Here is an 18,590-nt window from a genome sequence, read left to right on the forward strand (position 1 = left end):
TGTACTTTCTTATATAGGTTATTCTTTAATTAAAAAAAAATTTTTAAAGGCTAGTCTCCTGAGCAAAATCTGGTCTCACAGAACTGTTTTTTCATGTAGAAACAAATAATAAATGGATCCAGAAAAATATTACAAAACAAAGAAATGCACAGCATTATTTCATTTTGCTAAATGTAAATAATGCTTATATCTGGATTATGGATGATATTCCTTTTTACTTGATCTATTTCATTTTTCTACAATAATCACGTTACTTGTCATTGTAAAAAATACAAGTTGTTTTTTTTTTAATAAAATTTGATTATGATAAGTTAGGATAAGATAGTGAGAAGAGGGTTGCCAATACTTCAGATCACTATGTGCACAAGCCTTGGGTGTGGCTCTGTTACTGCCCTGGTCCCTACTGGATTGCCAGAAATCGAGGACTTGTAAAGAAACAAGGGATGTTATACAAGCAGGAAGGACTCACGGTCATTTGTACAGAAGAAAAGTAGAAGCTATAGGGAGAGCCAAAGCTTTCCTGATCTTGGCCAGGATACCTATCCCTATACCCCACCAAAACTCTCTGCTCCACTCCTAACCATGTGTCAGTCTCACCCACCTAGGTTGACCTTCCTCTCAAGTTTCCCCTTCCCAGGATCTGCCCTTGCTGAATGCGATGTTTTCAATGCCACATTTCTCCTGCTTTCTTGTCTATGGTGATGCTGTTCAAGATCCCCATGTAGCAATTGCTCTGCATCCTCCTAGTCTATCAGGGTGGCAGTCCCAACTGGAATATGGGCTCCTTCTCCTCCCCGTCATCAGGGAACATTCCACTAATAAGTCTGATTTTTCCATCTATAAATCAGAGAAGGATAACTAGAAAATCTCCCTTCGGGTTTATTGTGGAGGGTGGAAAAGAATATCCTAACCATCGAGTGGAAGAATTGAGCTGTGAATGGCTTTCCCTTCTTATGTGGCTCCAAAGGGACATTATATTATGTCCTACAAATCCAAAGGAGGGAAAACTGAGCAATTGTCTTTTCTTTTTGGTACCATACACTTATTAAGCAAGTACATCAAACTTGTGAAAAGTACCTAGCATAAGAGCCATCTTAGTAATTGCCCTAGTAATTAGCTTATGTTTATTGAGCACTTGTTTTATTTTATCTAATCTTTATAACAACCCTATAAAATAGGTTTTACTCACGCATTTAACAAGCATATATTGCACTCTTATTATATGTCAGGCTGTGCTAAGTGCTAGAGATATGACAGTCAACAAAAGACATCCTTGCCTTCATGGAACTTAGTCTGGTAGGGACTGTAAATGTAAAACTGTAAAACTGCAATTGTTCTAAGATGGAAAGTTATCTGGTGATGAGAACCAGTAACAGCGAGGTTTTTAAGACTCCACTGTGGAAGTGAAGTTTGAGCTGAGCTCTGAGAAATAAGTAAGATTTACTAGGTAGGCAAAAAGCAGGCAGAGGAAATAGCTGTGCAAAGGCCTTGGACAAAGGGAAGTGCTAAGAATATGAGAATGGAAGATAAGTGGCGGGGGAGAGGGAGGCGGATTTTAATTCTATTCTAGTAGTTCTGCCTGATACCTGATGCTCCAGAATGAGAATTACTAAACACTGCAACTTCTCCTGTACAGGCCTAGTTCCAGCCACAAAAAGCCAAAAATCCACACCTGACTTGCAAAGAAGAAAAAGGTTTAAAGAAATAGGGGTCGTGTATGTGATTTTACCGAGGAAGCCTGCCAGGGACAGAAAGAGACCTTGGTGACTTCAAAGACTGGCAGACAGGAGCCAGAAAACCTACCCTAGATTCTAGGAACGAAGCACAGGCTTGACACAAAGGCCTCTTGGCTTAGCCCAAAGTTGAAGAGGTGAGGGAAAAGGAAGTGATGCGGCCAAAAGGAGCAAGAAATCCCGAAGCCGCATACTTCTTGCCCACCACTGCGGCTGCGCGCGCGTCGTTCCGGAAGCGGAAGTGCACGAAGGTCAGGCTTGGTTTTCAAGATGGCGGCCCTCAATGTGTTGGTGTCCGGTTGTGGGCGGCTGTTCCGAGGGCTCCTGGCAGGCCCGGCCGTGACCAGCTGGGCTCGGCCTCCAGTTCGCGGATTCAGGGAAGGTGAGTCCCAGGTCCCGACGACCTCCCAAAGTTGAGAAGAGCGGCAGAATTTGCTTTCTCCCGCGCCCGTGCGCCCCTCCCTCCCTTTCCTTCGCGCGGTTATGAAACTCCGGAGATGCTGGCGCGCCCATGGTGCTTAAAACCCCCCTCCGGACCCTGATATTGTTATCTGACTTCCCGCTTCTCGTGAGTGTCCTCATGGGAGGGAGCAGGTGGGGAGGACAGAGAGAAAAGCCTGTTTTGTAGGCAAGAGCAGAAGAAAAGCCTGTCCCACTGTTAAAAAAAGTTTTCGATAAGGGTCTGCAATGTTAGCTCTCCCGTATTCTCCGAACCGCAGCCTCCTTCATTAAAGACTCCCCGGACTATGAGGGCAGGATATTTGGATACTCTTCCCAGGGCCCCCCATTTCAGTTTCTCGTCTGAAATACTGTGATCTGATGGCAGCTTTTTCTGCCCTGGCCGCTAGTCTCCTTGAAAGGTTGAAGTTAAGGTGGAAAGGTCATTGAACAGCTGAAACAGAGGCACATGTTGAATGGTAGTTTTGCTTTCCGTTAATCGTAAGTCTGGAAAGGCAGCCTGATTCTAGCATTGAACTGAGAGCTTACTAAAGGCCAAGTGCTGTACTTCAAGCTATCATGGGATACTCGATAAAGAAAACACAGCTCTTTTCCTGAGAAGTTAAGTTGTAATGAGACGTGTTTATAGACTCCAATAAATGCAATTTAGGTATTTACGTGTCGAAGTAGAGGGAGATTTGGTTACCGGAAACAGCACACCCAATTGGAAGGTCTCATGTGGGGGTGGCGGGGGAGTGCCTTAAACAGACTTATGAAAGGATGCAATCCGGCGGAGAGTGAAAAGGTCTTTCAGGACATAGCTTTCCTTTGTGTACTGCTGGAAGCAGGAAAGGATTAGTGATGTGCAAAAGAAGTGATGTGAGTGTTTTAAGATTCTGGCATAGTATTGACCAGCATTTCCTTTAACTAAAGCACAGAAGCATCCAGAGGAAAAGAGTGATCATTGTTTCAGAGGGAGCAGAAAAGTCCAAAAAGAAGAGCCCATGAAGAGGCCATTGCTTTCGTTTCTGAAGAGGTCTCTTTAGCTATCAAACAGCAATTTCAATAGAATGGCAGGCAAGGAACCCAGTTTGAGAAAGTCAAAGAGATAGTTCATGGGAATTGCAGGTATGTGTGAAGAATTTAGGTGTAAGAGGAAGACGGAACATTTACTATAAAGAACAACAAAATCCAGATACTGCCTGGTTAACATTAGATAAACTAATCCGTTAATAAAGATACCAGAGAGTTCACAAAAAGAACTTGGATAAGGTGTTTTATGTATTCTCATGCTGTAAAATAAGCGTATGCCTATAACTTTTTTGAGGGTGTCTACCAAGTCTCAAACGCTAGTAGCTGCAAGTTACATATCCTTTATGCCATTCACAGTTGAAAACATTTCCTTACTATGTTCCCAGAGGATAGGCAAGAGGAATAGTTTTGTTTTGTTTATAAAGGAATATTTGAGATTTGCATTTTTGCAGTTGAAGGGTTTGTGAAATGATAGACTATACACTCAAATGGGTCTTTGACTCCTCCTTTCCATAAATACCTGGGTTGGTTGCTCGTCTGTGTTACTCACTGTTACCTAAAAGCTAAATAACTGAATTGATGTAATCTTACATGAAGGCACTACCATATTCTGTATTCTTCTTAGGACCCGTCTCCGAAGCCTTTAAGTGAAAAAACTTTCTCTTGATATTCTACCTATTATGAGTAAGGCATAAAATATTACACATATAGCTAATTTTGACTGGTCCCAGCAGGTGTGTTTGACACTCAAATAATATTGTACACATAGGATTTAAAGTTGTAGAGAGGAAGCCGGATGTCTTACTGAAATTATTCAAGCATCCTACTTTTCAAAGTATCTAATAGTGCTACTTAATTTTATTCAGTTCATAAACATTCAGCACCAGTGCTTCTGCCTGTAAATTCTCATTCTAAAGCAGTGGTTCTCAGTTGAGGGGCAGATTTTTACCCCAGGGAACATTTGGCAATGTTTAGAGATATTTTTGGTTGTCACAACTGGTACTCCTTGCATCTGATGGGTAGCGTCCAGGGATACTGCTAAACCCATTACAGTGCACAGGACAGCCTCCCACAATAAAGAACCACCTGGCTCAAAATGTCAGTCATACTGCTGTTGAGAAAGCCTTGTTTAAAGTTTGACAAGAGGGATACAAAGCCAAAAAAATATTATTAAGGAAGAAGCAAGACTAAAGGAAGACAAAAATGGAAATTGTGGTTTAATAAGTGCCTGCCGTAAGCACTGTGCTAGGTTTTCCACATACATTCATTCCATTTTCTCAATGATTCTTAAAGGTGGATATTACTGACATTTTTACAAATGAGGAAATCTGGTTCAGAGGGGTTCAGTAGCTGCCCCAAATCACACAGCTTGTAAGCAGTGGAGTTGGAAGTAGAGCCATGCTCTTCCTTCTCCATCTGTAACATCACCTTGGTACTCCATGGCAGAGCTTCCCTGTGATTTCCTCCCTTCCCCAAAAGCCCTTGTCAGTTAACTTGCTGAAGACCATTTAGTGCTTACAGTTCACACTGCCAGACTTAGCAGAGATTAAATTAGAGTTCATTCCTGCTTTATCACTCTTAGCACTTTTATGAAGGAAATGTATTTAAAACAAGCAAAATAAACCCATATGATTATCTGAATTTACAGTAATGCTCTATTAGACATTTAGATCAGTGTATTGAAATGAGTAAAGGCTGAAGGGAATTTTCTTCATCTCTTCCATTTAGCTAAGGGGGCTTTCTGGAGAACCTAGCAGTTTAGACAAAGATGTGTCTGGCAGGATGGGCAGCCCTATAGCTAAAGCTTTGAGAGAGCAATGAGCGAGTTGCGGAATTTAAAAAATTGAGAGTATCCCGATGGTGGAAATAGATTTTTGTTCAGCAACAAGACTCTTCATTCTGAAGCATAGTGCAAAGGGACATTTTCTTTGATCCAAAAGAAAAGAAGAGGCGGTAATGAGAGAAAACTCATATTGAACTTTATTGTAGTAGTAGAATTAAAGATGAACAGAAAGGAGCATTGTTTGAGCGAGGAAGGAGTTTGAGAAAAATAATTAATGGCCGGAAGTGCAGGCACACATCCCGATCATGCACTCCACTCCCTGACCCTACATAAGACTGCTAGTGCTGCCTCTTAGCCATCCTGCCATTCATTTGCTCCATTCTTTCACTCCATTCCTTCATGTTCTGTTTGCGATTTGGTTTTCATGGATCCTTTCCAAGAAAGACTTTAGTCTCTGGGCACTTCCTGCAGCAGCACCCTCCACTCCATATCATTCATCTTTCCACACTTCCTCCTTTACTAAACAGTTGGGTCTTTATACTGCTGCAGTTCACTATGTCTCTGTTTATGTGGCCATCAAGGTCTTTCTCCGTTCACTGCAGTCTCACCGCAATGCTGTTTGCTCTAGACTGTTATAATTCAGTTATGTTGGACTTCATCCTAGGCGAGCGAGTATTTACTGAAGCACTCAAAGGACCTCTTTACGAGGCATGGACTTTATTACAGTGAAGTTCCCATACTTGGTTTAGTTCTTTTTTCTCCCTTAGGGCAAAGACTCTGTCTTCTTCTTCTGTTGTAACTCTCCACAATAGGTGGAGTTGGGCTGTACAATCCTTGGTTGCTCAGCCAATATATTGCCTCCTGTGAAACAGATTATTTGATTTGTATGAAAAGTGTCCTTCGAAGATTTTGGCTCTTAATTCTAGTTTAGAAAACTGCTTCATTTCTTTCCTGAGTTTACTTGATATAGGCATGTCTGAGAAAACAAGGGTGATTCCGTCTTTTTCTAAACACGTTTTCTGTTAGTGCCTAAATATTTTAGTCTAGCTTTCTTAGCCACCCCCACTTCTCTTGAATGGAGAGGCAGCCAGAGACAAAATGGATCTCAGGTTTTGTTTACTTTTGACATGTTTTTGTATGCACACTGAAAATCAATACTGTTTTGATTCTTATCTCCTGTTTTCAGAGACTTAAAATCTACCAGGGCCTTTTCATGCTCCAGCCAGGCCTTCTGCCCCAGCACTGAAACACGGCCCTGATCAATCTCAATCTCCTGTGAATTCTCAGGTCATTATTCCTGGTTTGACAAATTGTCTCTATTAGATAAGCATCTGCCTAATGTTTTACCCACTGGCTTATAGTAAGATGATTCACTGGCTCAGAGTTGCTGTGTGGGGAGCTTGTGAACAGTGGAGCTTGCCACGAGCTTTGATCTCTTTTCCAGGGGCCAGTGGGATGACTTCAGGGTTTGGTTCTTTGCCGGGAGTGATGTGTGTTTTGTTAGACTTGTTTACCTCATGGTTAGGACCCAAGTGCCTCCACAGAGAAGGGAACCACATGTTTATCAGCTTTGTGTTTCAGGGCATTGTTCTCGTGCTGACTCAAGTAGGACCATCTCCTTCTGTTTCCTAACTTTTGTTTCTTACAGGGACTCTTAAAAACTTTCCCCCTACCAGTTGTTGCTCAGATTTGGTCACCGTCTGTCCAAACTTGAAAAATTTCTAGGGTTCCTGGAACCCCTACTGGGCTGGGGCTGTGTCCTCCTTCTGCCTCCCCACATTTGTAGGTTGACACATTGCAGTGACAGTCCCCCTGCAGCTGTGCCGGCTTCCAGACTGAGCACCAGGTTGAGCCTTACCCACATCCCGTTTAGGCTCCTCTCTGTTCTGAACAAGTAGATCCCTGTGTGGAGTGACGCATTTTCTTTTACAGGGAGAAACCTAGTTTGCCTTTGAATTGATTAGTAACTACAGTGTTCTCTGGAGAAAGCCTCAGGGCCTTTCTGGCCATTGTTACTCCTTTGTGTCTCTGGAGTTGGACATGGAAGGGCTCTCAGGTTGGTTGTTTAGAAGTAATGAGTCTTTGTGAATGGCCTTGCCCAGAAAACAAACTGGTAACAATTCCAGGCAGTCTGTGTCCAATTAGCTGTCAGTCACAGAGCTCAATGATCACAGATGCTGCTGTAGGAATCTGGTTGGGTTACAATTGCTTCATTTTTTTTTCCTTAGACATTCTCCTCCTTTTTTTATTGTTGGTTTTTTGTTTTGTTTTGTTTTGTTTTTTATTGCAAAAGTAGTACACGTTTATTTTAGAAACTTTAGAAAATATAGATAGGCATAAACAAGAAACTAAAATCACCTACTTCAACCATTGAGAAAAACAGTATCACCATTTGGGTATATAGCTTCAGGGGTCTGAGAGCCACCTAAAATTCACTTCTAATTGTATGTATGTTTATGGACATGTTTCTAGGGAGAAGAGCCTTTGGCTCTTTCTCATCTGTATTACTTCTTGCCTTGGCTAGAGCTGAGTCAAACTAATTGTGGCAGCCAAGCTGCTGTTAAAATATGATTTTAGTATGTAGGGAGACAGTTTGCAGTCTACCTATGTGGGCTCGTTTTCTACTACAGTAATTGCCAGTCAGAAGGGGACCATGGCAAGAATTTTGCTCTCTAAATGCCAGCTAGTATTAATTGAACATCTGTGTGTCAGTTCCTGTGCTAACAGCTATGGCTTCTCTCTTTCTAAAGAAACTGGGAGAACAAGGGAGGATCCAAGAATTTTCTTCTTGATTATATTTGGCAAATGTGGGCTTTTAGCTTGATTTCTTCCTTTGAATATTGTTGAAGTTGTCATTCTGCATCCTAGGCAAGTAAGATGGAAAATATGTACAGCCTGACGGATGTGTGCAACTTACTGCCTTGCCCTCAAGTTCTCTTGATTGCCAGACCTAAATAGACAAAGAGTTGAGGGAGTCCCTCTCAGTTTGGAATTGCAGTACTCTCCTTGAAATTCTGCCTGGACCCAGTACCTACAGGCTTTTTACTTCCACCTCCTCCTCTATCACTCCTCTCCTGTGTAGATAACAAAATGCAACCCTGCAAGGAGAAGAGTGAAGAAGAGAAGAGGATTTGACACAGTTGTCCTCGCACAGCTTTAACAGGCTCTCAAGATGAATTTTTTTTTCTTCTTTTTTACACCTGCAGCACCTCGTCTTCCTAGGTGGTCTCCCATCCAGGTACTAACCAGGCCCAACCCTGTTTAGCTTCCAAAATCAGATGGGATCGGGCTTGTTCAGGGTGGCACAGCCGTAGACTCTCAGGATGAATTTTAGGAGCGAGCTGGTCTCATTGCTGGGACAGTGTTAGTTCAGTGCTGTATCTTATGGATAGCAAACTCTTCAAAGTCAAAAGCTATTTCTAATTCTCTTCATAAAAGGACACATGCGGTGGGTACTTTTGAAGGTCTTTTGGATGATTCTGCCCATTCTTAGGTCATTATTGCTAGCCATAGTAGGGCAGGATCTTGCCAATTTCCTTGGATAGAACCAAGATGGATCTTGGCTTAAAAAGGCAAAAAACAGTGTGAAGACTGTTGATCCAAGAGAGATGACATTACTTGGGCATCTGGCCTTGCCCCCACCCAGCCTCAAGGGCATAGAGCCTTGGCACTTGGAGGTGAACCCTGCACGCTTTCTCTTCCAGATGGGGGACCGTGGGAGAGTGCAGATTGAAGGCTCGATTTTTTCTGCATGTGTAGAATTTGAGCTATTATTTGAAACTCCCTGTTCCTTATTAAATGGCTGACCTAATTTTTCCCCTTTATCTCTGTAGTGGTGGAGATCCAAGAAGGGAAGACAACTATAGTAAGTATCATCGAGTTGGCCACTTATAACCTCTTTAACACTTGGAGCTGCCTGACCGTTCCTTTGAGGGAGGAAGGGAGGCCCAAACAGGACTCTAAGCTCCAAGATTAGCTCCCTCTGTGACCATAAATCTCACAGTCTACTATTTTTTAAGCTGTGTGCTGTAGTGTAGTTAACCAGGAACAGTCACTTGTACCTGGATTGAGGCATCCGTTATTTGATTAAAGTGGCCTTTGTATGACAAGATCTAAGAGGTGTTTGCTATGTTCTTTGGACGGTGATAAATTAGTTTTCCAACGGGGAAACTAAGGCAATGGCAAGACTAGAGAGCCAGAGTAAGTTGACCCAGGGCCAGGAGCCTGGATCTCAGCTCCTTTCCTTTCTGTCCAGAATGACTAAGCTACTCCTTAAGTGATGCAGTTAGAAGGTGACACTCTCTGGGACCTGGGCTCACTAGCACCCTAGCTTGTCTGCTGGTAATAAAGCTAAAACAATTCTTTATCCACCGACTCCCCCCTTTCCCTCCTTGGGCCCATCTCGCCTCCCTTCCTCCGGGAGTCATGGGGCCTAGATTATCCTATAATCCCTAAAAGACAACGTTGTTTTCACATGGCCTTCCATGCCTCCAATAAATCCTCAGCCACTCCACAGAGCTCCCAGAAGCCTCTGTAACTTCCATGTCAACCAGGGATTTAACCCTTCTGGCAGCCAGCCATGCTCGGTCCTCCCCCAGACAGTCTTATCCCCAGGACAAGCCCTTTGGGTTCTTTGGGTCTTCCTCAGAACATTCTCTCAGCTTTTGCACTGCTTAGCCTCAAAACAGTTCTTTTGAGGGGACTCCCATCTCCTTAGCACACCTTGTTTATCCCCTTATTCAGAGCTGAAATAAGCATTCACCCTGTGAACTCTATGCTGGTGGAGAGAAAACACATCTGGTTTTTGAGTGTGAAGACTTTTTCATGTGGGGCATGAATTTGCTATTTGTAGAATGAACATGGAGACCCTGTACAAGGAGAGCCTTGGGGGAGGGAGCCCATCCATTCCCGGAGAGGCGCTCCCATGACTGACTGGGTATTGCTCACTCTGGGGTCTCACTTTCTTCATCTATAATATAAAATCGTGGTTCCTCCCTCAGTAGGTTCTGGGCGTTAAACAAGATATGTGTGAATCATGATTGGCACAGAGCCAGGCATGCAATTGGGAGTCAGTAAATGTTAGGTCTGTCTCCACGGGCCCCCTTTAATCCCCTCCCGAGGCCTACCACTCACCTACACATTTTCCCTTACACACATCTCCATTTCTGGCATAATTGTGGTGGCCTTGGCAGAAAGGTAGCAGTGCCCTACATAATCAAGCAATGCTTCCAGCCCCCTTTCCCTTTTGCCAGTTCTTCCCCAGGAGACAGTGTTGCTTCCCTCCCAAAGCCTCTCAGACGTGTCCCATCCTTACTCATAATCCATGGCTTCAGTCAGCAAGGCTTTCTAAACTCCCCCTTTTGAAATTGGAGCTGACTCCAAATCTTTGGTCTGTTACGCTTAGTAATTCCAAGGCTATGTCACAGGATACAGCAGCCACGAAGGTCATTTCGCACGTGGCCTCAGCACAGTTGGAAAGGTGGCATCCAAGATAATAAAAGCAAGGAGAATAGGAGAATGTTCCTCCCAACTGTGTTTTAAAAAAGAGAAGAAGCAAGAGTGCACACGGTTATCTGTTTGTATAGGCAGAGACCAGGCTTCTCACATTGGCACCATTGGTATCCTAGGCTGGCTAATTTTTTGTGGGGGCTGGCCCGTGCATTGTAGGATAATTAGCAACGTCTTTGCTAGATTCCAGTTGCACCCCATCCCCCAGTTGTGACAATCAAAAATGTCTCAGTTGTTGTCCAGGCTCCTCTGGGTGGCAAAATCATGGCAGGCTGAGAACCACTGGCATAGACTTACCTTTGTAAGATAAAGCTGGAAACTTAGTTTCCTCTGAGAACGATATGTAGGGTGAGAGGGAGACTTCCTTTAGACTCTGTATCCCTGCGCAGTTTGAAACTTTCTACCACGTGCATTTATTACTTTTTCCCAAAGGTTTTTGGTTGTTTAAGGAACAAAAGTTAGCATTCAGCTGATAACAGCAAACCCCTCCCTCTTGCATTAAGTTCAGTTTCTACTACCCTTGAAAGCCACCAAGTCACTTCTCTTTGGTCATCCCAAGGCCCAGTACACAGCAGCTGCAGAACCACCACCATAGTTCCAGCAGAGAGACTTATTAGATCCTCCCACAGGACCCTGACAGATGAACTTACACCAGCATTCCCAGCATTTTGGGGGTTGCTCAAGGATAAGAGAGGCTCCACACGGCCCTCTGCCTCACTGGCTCTCTTTCTCTGCCTCCTAGATCGAAGGCCGTATCACAGGTACTCCCCAGGAAAGTCCAAATCCCCCTAACCCTTCTGGCCAGTGCCCCATCTGCCGGTGGAACCTGAAGCACAAATATGGCTATGAGGTGAGTTGGTACACAAAGACACTGGGCTCTACACGTCACGGAGGTCATAGTCTCTGGTTAACTAAAGCAGCATCCCCCCAACACACTCTCCTCACCACCCCTCACCTGCCCCGTAGCCAGTGCTACATATAATGGAGCCACCAAAGACACGCATTTTGTCCAGTGGCTCTTACCCCTGGCAGCACATTAGAATCATAGGGGAGCTTTAAAAAAATGCTCAGGCTCCACCCCCAGACATTGATTCGCTTGGTCTGGGGTAAAGCCTGGCCATCATTTTTAAAAGCTCCCCAAGTGATTCTTATGTGCAGCCAGGGTTGAGAGTGTCTTAGTTCATGGGCTGGTTGCTTGAGATTCAGACCATCAGGGCCCAGTCTTGAGGGGTTGTGTTCCCAAAAGAATGGGATCAGGATCTAAGTTTGGGTTTTGTTATTTCATAATAGACTCTTTTATAAGAGTCTGTTTGGAGAGTCCTTACTGTGACCTATGGACACATTATTGTTTCTTTCCATATTGGAGATCCTGGTTTGCTCCAGCTCTTTTAGCTCATCATCTGTTTCCACAGAAGGATGATGACAATGAATAACAATAGGTACCCTGCGTTGAGTGCATTCTCTGTGTCAGGCATTGTTGTAAGCACTTACATGCCTTCATTTGCTTCGCTTTCATAATATCCCTATGAAGTAGGTACTTTTTTCATCCTTGTTTTACAGAGGAGGAAATTTGAGGCATGGAGCTGGAATAAAAACTCTGGGTATACAGCCAGCCCGCAGTCCCAGCTACTACTCTGCATCCTTTCTAGAAATGGGGAGGGACTGGGAGAACGGACACAGTCTTGGAGAAATCCATACTTGTCCTTCAGAGTTCTATTGGTGACATTAAGCACCCTATTTTTAGGTTTCAGGTGATTCAGGCCCTGGGCCAGTTTGACCTGCAGCTTGTCCCTGTGCCCCTCTATGGAATGGGATGACTAAGGGCAGAGATCCCGGTCAGGTGGTAAGAACAGGAGAGGCCACATGCCCATGGGATCTGAACAGAATGACCCAACTAATCTCCAAGACTGGGAGCCTTGGCCTCAGGCCACCCTGAGGTGGGGAGAGGGGGTGTTCTTTCACTGCCCCAGGCCCTTCTGCTGATTGCAGCTTGGAGTAATAGGAAGCTTGCAGGCCGCAGGGCAGTATTCAGAGCTTCTTGTTACATGGAAGTTAGTGGAGTTGTGGCCATACTTGGAATCCCAACTTAAGATGGGAAGGTGAACCCCACACCTGCCTGACCACCATGGGGCATTCTTCCTACCAGCCGTTTCCAGGAAATAGACTTGGCTCTGTTTATCCAGCAGAAGAAATCCGATCTCCTCCAAGGTAAAGGCTTGTTTTGCTTTTACCCCTTTCCATTCAGGACACCGTTAGCCCGAGCTGCACAAGCTGTCAGCTTGCTTAGCAGTCTGCAGTGAAGGAGACTGGGGCTGTGAGCCCAGTTTATTAGCCCTGGATAATCCAATCCAAGTTCTTTTCATCAGATTCTGAAGATTACAGGGGTGGGAATTGGGGGGTCTGGGTCCCTCAGGAGCTGTCCAGTGATTAAAACAAATCTGCGGTTATACAGTGAGGCGCCTGCCAGGGCAGCAAGTCAGTTTGTGGACATGACTGCTAAGACTGGCATGCCAGGCCCCTCAGGGGTGGGCGGGATGGGAGATGGTGGCTTTTATTTAACTCCCTCAGCCATCCTGTGAGAGTTAGAAGAAATGATCTCTTGTCTTTTTTTTTTTTTTTTTAATGGTCTCTTGTCTTGATTCTGGCTCTGTTTATCCTTGTTTCCTTGTCTTGTCCAAAGCTGTCTGATGGTCAAAAGGAAGCCTGAGAATCCATTCACATCTGGTTCACAGGGGGCTTAGAAGATATAGGATTTAATTTCACAGCCCTGATCCCTTCCTCCTCAGCTTGTATTCTGCCTAGCACTTCAGAGAGAGCAGCAGAAGGTGGAGGGGCTGTCTGCATGTATTCTGGCCTGTGGCCCATAGGCCGTGGTGGCGGAAATGGTATAGAATTTTCCTCTTGTGTGAAAATATATGACATACCCCCTACCTCACCCTAAGAGAATAACAGACCCATCATCACCAGGAAAGATTAAAGGGCAATTTTTCATGCAGGTGCATAAAAAATTGTTAACACTTTTTCAGGAGTTTCTAACCTAGTCTGTCAAAAAATTATTTCTTGGAGGAACTAGAAGCTCTTGGGGTGGTAATGGGGTCAGAAAATCTTACTAAGTTGGGATTTAACTTTTGTTAGGGTAAAGGTGGCAGACCAATTGCAAAGCTGTGTGTGGAGGGAGTGGTCTCAGGTCAGTTCCGAGGGAAACATCAACGTCTTGGAGTGCCAGGGTATACGATAGCCTCCCCTGTAGATCATGTGGCCTGGCTCCCCAGCATCAAACACCCACCCAGCTGACTGACCCTCATCTCCCGTTTTCCGGTTCCGCTAGGATGTTCTGCTGCTGAGTCAGTTCATCCGGCCTCATGGAGGCATGCTGCCCAGGAGGATCACAGGCCTGTGCCAAGAAGAGCACCGCAAGATTGAGGAGTGTGTGAAGATGGCCCACCGAGCAGGTAGAGGTTCCCCTTGGGGCTAAGAGGGACACAGGGCTTTAGGTACCATCCTCCCCTCTGTTTCCCCACCAGCTGCCCCATATTGTAGCCCTTCCTGGAAGAAAAATGCACATCCAGAGTCTTCGTTATACTCTCCTAACACCAACCTTCCACCCCCTTGGGCATTCCCTATGGCCCCCAAGAGCTGCAAAGGGAGCTTTGGAGACCATCGCCTTATATGCTCTTCCCTCCCTCCACTCAGGTCTGTTGCCAAATCACAGGCCTCGGCTTCCTGAAGGATTTGTTCCGAAGAGCAAACCCCAGCTAAATCGGTGAGCAAACTCGGGTGTCCACACCCTGAGCATTTTGCAAGACCTCATTCTCGCTGCATTTTCAGGGAAGGCCATATACTGGGGCTCATCCCACAGCCTAGCAAGGCTGGAGTGCTCCTTGGCTGTCTGTTCTGTCTTGCGTAGCTTGAGCACCTACCCCCACTAGTCCCACTGCTGCTGCAGCTGATGTTGCATGGGCTTCTGTCACCCGCCCCTGCAGCTTCAGCCTCTGCCTCTCTCCTCTTCCTTCTCCAGTAGGGCACTTAGCACAGGGGCAAGGAGGGTAAGAAGGTCTGCTGGTTGGGCATTAGAATGTGCTAATCCCCTGTTTATGACATCATACAGGGTTGCTATGGGAATATCAGAGCACTTCTACAAACTTTTAGTATCCCAGCACTGGGGTTATTAAAGGGCAAAATGAGGTCTTAAAAGTGGGAGGGCTCTCTGGGGCAGGGCCACCATATATAACTGTGCAAGTCGTATACTGCAAAACTTCAAGACAGTTATCCATGTAGATTAGATTGTGCAGGTTGCTCCCTAGAGTTACGCAGTTAAGAATCTGCACAGCTGCACATGGTGACCCAGGAGGTCCTAAGGTTTTATAGAAGAGAGGAAGGCCCCTAGATCCTGGAATGAATCAGTCTGCCTTTCAGCCTAAGCAGGGTGGCCCCCTCTAGTGTAAGAGCAGATTCCTAACACTCAGTCATTCTGTTGTACATTCCTTTCCCTCCACCATTCCTGTTCAGCTGCCACTGGAACTGCTCTCTGTATGGGGCCAAAAATGGTTGAAGCAAAGCAAGACTTAACCAGTACCACCCCATCCCCCCAAGCAGACCTCCTAGTCAGATCCCCAGCAGAACCCAGGCATGAGGGTGGGAGGCCAGGCAGATACCAGCCACAGATTGCTGGACTTGGGGTGCAAGGCCAGAGCTGGGTCTTCATTGACGCCTCGCCAGCACCCTGGCCCCATGCCCATCTCCACCTGCACTTCCTATGTTGCTAGCTGGGCCATTTGCCAGCAGCCCTGGGGGAGCAGGACCTATTAACCTCTTCCTGTCTTCCCCAAATATGCTATGGGCCATTTGGGGATTGAGCTTACTCCCACCCCCCACCTTGTTAAGAGAGGGCAGCAGGCCTAAGGACACAATCCATCCTGCCCTCAGGCCTTTGAAGTAAGGCCAGGCTCCCTCCCATATATCCGGTGTCCTTTAACGTGACACGGGATTGATGATGTGTGGGGGCTCTTGGGTTGCAAAAGGCCACCCCAGGGGGGAGGGGGAGGCCTGGCTACAAGGGAGGTCGATTCCCTTGCAAGGAATTTTATGATTCTATCCAGAGGTCCTTGAGCTGCCACACACTGACCCAGGTTCTACTGGGGCCCGAGGGGAGCCACACTTCCTCCTCCTTCTGTCCCTTCAGGAGAGGTAGGAAGGAGCCTTGGTTCTTTCTAGAGCTGGACTCTTCCCAGAGCTGACTGGAGGCCAGCCACCCAGGTCCCCCTTTCCCCCACCAGCTGGCTGCTCCTTGTGGCACAGGCATTAGGCCCAGGGCTAGCTAAAGCCCAGCTTCCTTGGGTCCCTGCAGGGCAGAGAGGAAGAACAGCTTTAGGGCAGCAGCTCTGAAGATCCTGGTCAGCCTCAAGACATTCTGGGGTCTGGGAATCCCAGTGAGCACGACTTTCACAGACCCTGCTCGCACACCCCACCTCTTCACCCACCCCCTCTGGAGACTGGGAGACAGATGCCAGCACAGGGGCTTGCCAGGTGTTCCTTCCCTTACCCTTTACTCTTCTGCTGTCCCAGCACCACCAACCATAAAAAAAGCCATTCCTGGGGCCAGCCCCACTCCTCAGAGGTCTCCCTGTTGGGGCATTGACATTGACAGTAGATGTAGAGAAGCACTCCCCTTTCTGCCCACCTCACACTAGGAGTGCAGGCCAGCACCTCCCACAGCTTTTTATACTCTTTTAAGAATTGTTCCCTTTGTGCAGAGCTGAGAGCAGAAGACCAAGGTCCAGAGGAGCTTAGTTGAAATGTATAAGTTGGCAATCATTTTTTAACTTCTATCTAAAAATTTTCATCCAAGGGTAATTATTTGGGGGGGTAATAATTTTTTTAATTAAAAATCTCTCATTTGAGAGTTTCTAAAGGTGGCGAGTTGAAGTCTCAACCTAGATTAGAGGCAGAAGAGGATCCTGGCCTTCGTGCATGGCTGAGCTTTCAGGATGAAGGGTGGGCCTCTCCAAGTTTCATTCTGAATGGAGTAAACCCCAGTCTCAGCCGGCATGAGCCACTTTTCCAGGAACTATCAGTGCCCCGGCCATCCCCAAAGGAGGCCAAAGGACTATGGGCGGCAGCCATCTTTCTCCACCCCCCTCCTACTTACAGGAACCTTCCTGGACTTGGTCTGCCCCCACGGGCCTTCACCCTTGGCTCCCATCACAGGTTGGGTGAGGGGCAGGGGTCCTACACCAGTTATGGCTGCCCAGGGGAGTTCCCTGAAGGCTGGGGTGACAGAATGAGCCAAGTAGGGAAGAGGGAAGGATTCCTTCAGGCCCTTACATCAGCCTCTCTCCCCCTGGCTGAGGCCAGAGAGGAATGATCTGCTCTCTGAGCAGCCTCTTTCTCTGCCTCTTCCCCCAGGAAATACACACAAACACTGATAACTCATAAAGATCAAGGGAGCACATGGCCCTAGGCTGCCTGACGCTGGCCACACACACACTTGCAGCAAGAGCCCAGCCCATCTGTTTATAGCAGACTCAGCAGTTGCTCCTAGGAAAAGTCTCTGATCCTCAAGTGAAAGGGTTTGGTTGGACAACCACAGCTTTCACCCAAGGAGGCAGTGCCCACTCTCCCAGATCTAGCACAGGCCCCAGCCCTCATAGCCATCTCCTGGTCCTCCTTCCACAGGTACCTGACCCGCTGGTCCCCTCGCTCTGTCAAGCCCATCTACAATAAAGGCCACCGCTGGAACAAGGTGCGCATGGCTGTGGGATCACCCCTCCTGAAAGACAACATCTCCTACTCAAGAAGGCCTTTGGTGCTGTATCATTGACTGAGAGCAGGGCTTTCTGAGAGCCTGGCCAGAACTCCTCCTGTACTCCTGCCCCATCCCTACCAGGGTGGCCCGGCTCCTGCAACGTGAACAGCATGAGGGTCAGTGGGACCTCCTTCAGTGCCCTCGGCCTGTCAGCAAGGGCAAACAAAACAGGTCCCTTGGCAGGTGCCGTGGTCTCATGACTGGCTGGGTCTGTGCTCAGTGCTGGGGGACAGGGGTTTTGCCCAAAGGAATGTCATAAACCAGGCTCACGTCTCACCCACTGGGTGCATATTCCCTGCTTGGCAAGTGTGGGGAGCTTGGGCTCATTTTCAGCCAGTTAATGAACTTTGAGTCATTGATCCCTGTGATGGGCCACATGAATGCAACTTGAGGGAGGGAGTTCATGGGCCAAACAGGTTCCCATCCTCTTTTTTGACAGCTTTGTCTTGGGCCTGGGAGGCTGCGAGGAGGAGGGAAGTTGGGCTGCCTGGTCCATGTGCAGCTCTCATCTGAGTCCAAGAGCTGCCTTGCTAAAAGGGCTCCTGGCTGTCACCTCCCACAGCCATTTCCACCTGCCATTGTCTCCTTAGCACATTCCAGTCCTCTGCCACTTGGTTTAGAACTAGGTCTCCAGCTCCGTAGGCCTCTCCTCAGAGCCTGGACACCAGATGGAGGTGGAGATGAGGGGAAGCATCAGGACAGAATAGACAGACAAATTCACTGAAATGTATGAAAATAATGTTTACACTCTGCATAAAAAGTTCCCAGGCTGGCCCCTCCTACAGCATGAAGGGCAAGTCTATATTCTTCTCACCAGTGCCCACGTAGATGTAGCCACAGTTCTTGGTGCGGGGAGCGTGGTAAAAGGTGAGGCCTGGCCAGAGGAGACTGCGCAGCACCACCAGAGCGTTGCCCCTCTCCATCTGGATGCTCCAGGATCCTGGGGAAAAGGCGAGGCCTGAGCTCTGTGGAGCCAGAGTTTTGTGCATATGCAGAGGCCCCAGCTCCTTGGGCTGCCAGGCCCTGGTGCTAAGGTTCTACTGGGAGAAGGGAAGATGATTTAATTATCCTGGGGTTTTTACTCCCCCTGATTGCCTTTTAGCCATTTCACTGTTCATTAAAACCACTTCCAGGGAGAGGGCAAAGGAAATGAAGAGGTGAAACTCAAACCAGTGCATTTTGTTCCTGTCAGCAAGTCTAGTTAAAGGTTGAGTGGGGGAGGAAGCTGAATCCACAAGCAGAGAGGAGTTGGGGCTTTCTCCAGGCTCCCTCTCACCCTGTACTCGGGACA

General features: G+C 46.8%; 2 protein-coding genes and 1 pseudogene across 6 annotated transcripts in view; 1 reads left to right on the top strand and 2 right to left on the bottom strand.

Moving 5' to 3' along the window:
• The window catches only part of RSPH9 (radial spoke head component 9), a 102,108-nt gene that overhangs the window by 69,825 nt on the left and 13,693 nt on the right, over positions 1-18,590 (bottom strand). The window contains exon 5 of one of the 4 annotated variants that reach the window (XM_039854473.1): positions 3,432-5,847. The exons of 2 other annotated variants lie outside the window; for them this stretch is intronic. In XM_039854473.1, the coding sequence (XP_039710407.1) occupies positions 5,750-5,847 (98 nt within the window). In that variant the 3' untranslated portion in view covers positions 3,432-5,749. Of the gene's footprint in view, positions 1-3,431; positions 5,848-17,739; positions 18,240-18,590 lie in introns of those variants that run through there. One more of the 4 variants, XM_039854472.1, reaches the window with a different exon arrangement.
• Positions 1,960-18,453, top strand: MRPS18A (mitochondrial ribosomal protein S18A). 2 transcript variants are annotated; one of them, XM_039854480.1, is made up of 6 exons: positions 1,963-2,115; positions 8,820-8,851; positions 11,237-11,344; positions 13,823-13,946; positions 14,188-14,257; positions 17,170-17,658. In XM_039854480.1, exons 1-6 carry the CDS (start codon positions 2,004-2,006, stop codon positions 17,312-17,314), a joined length of 591 nt encoding a protein of 196 aa, XP_039710414.1. In that variant the 5' UTR covers positions 1,963-2,003; the 3' UTR covers positions 17,315-17,658. The 2 variants fall into 2 exon arrangements, with proteins under 2 accessions (XP_039710415.1, XP_039710414.1); XM_039854481.1 differs by lacking the exon at positions 11,237-11,344 and having other exon boundaries at positions 1,960-2,115; positions 17,170-18,453.
• Positions 8,184-8,302, bottom strand: LOC120596394 (uncharacterized; annotated as a pseudogene).

The sequence above is a fragment of the Pteropus medius genome, unplaced genomic scaffold (assembly GCF_902729225.1).
Source record: "Pteropus medius unplaced genomic scaffold, Ma_sr-lr_union100, whole genome shotgun sequence".
Lineage (NCBI taxonomy): Eukaryota > Metazoa > Chordata > Mammalia > Chiroptera > Pteropodidae > Pteropus > Pteropus medius.

Bases quoted from the DNA above. Each gene is read 5' to 3' on its own strand.
- MRPS18A (XM_039854480.1), top strand. From the start codon at position 2,004: ATGGCGGCCCTCAATGTGTTGGTGTCCGGTTGTGGGCGGCTGTTCCGA. The intron at 2,116-8,819 runs GTGAGTCCCAGG...TTATCTCTGTAG, and splicing joins AGTTCGCGGATTCAGGGAAG to TGGTGGAGATCCAAGAAGGG. The intron at 14,258-17,169 runs GTGAGCAAACTC...CTCCTTCCACAG, and splicing joins AGCAAACCCCAGCTAAATCG to GTACCTGACCCGCTGGTCCC.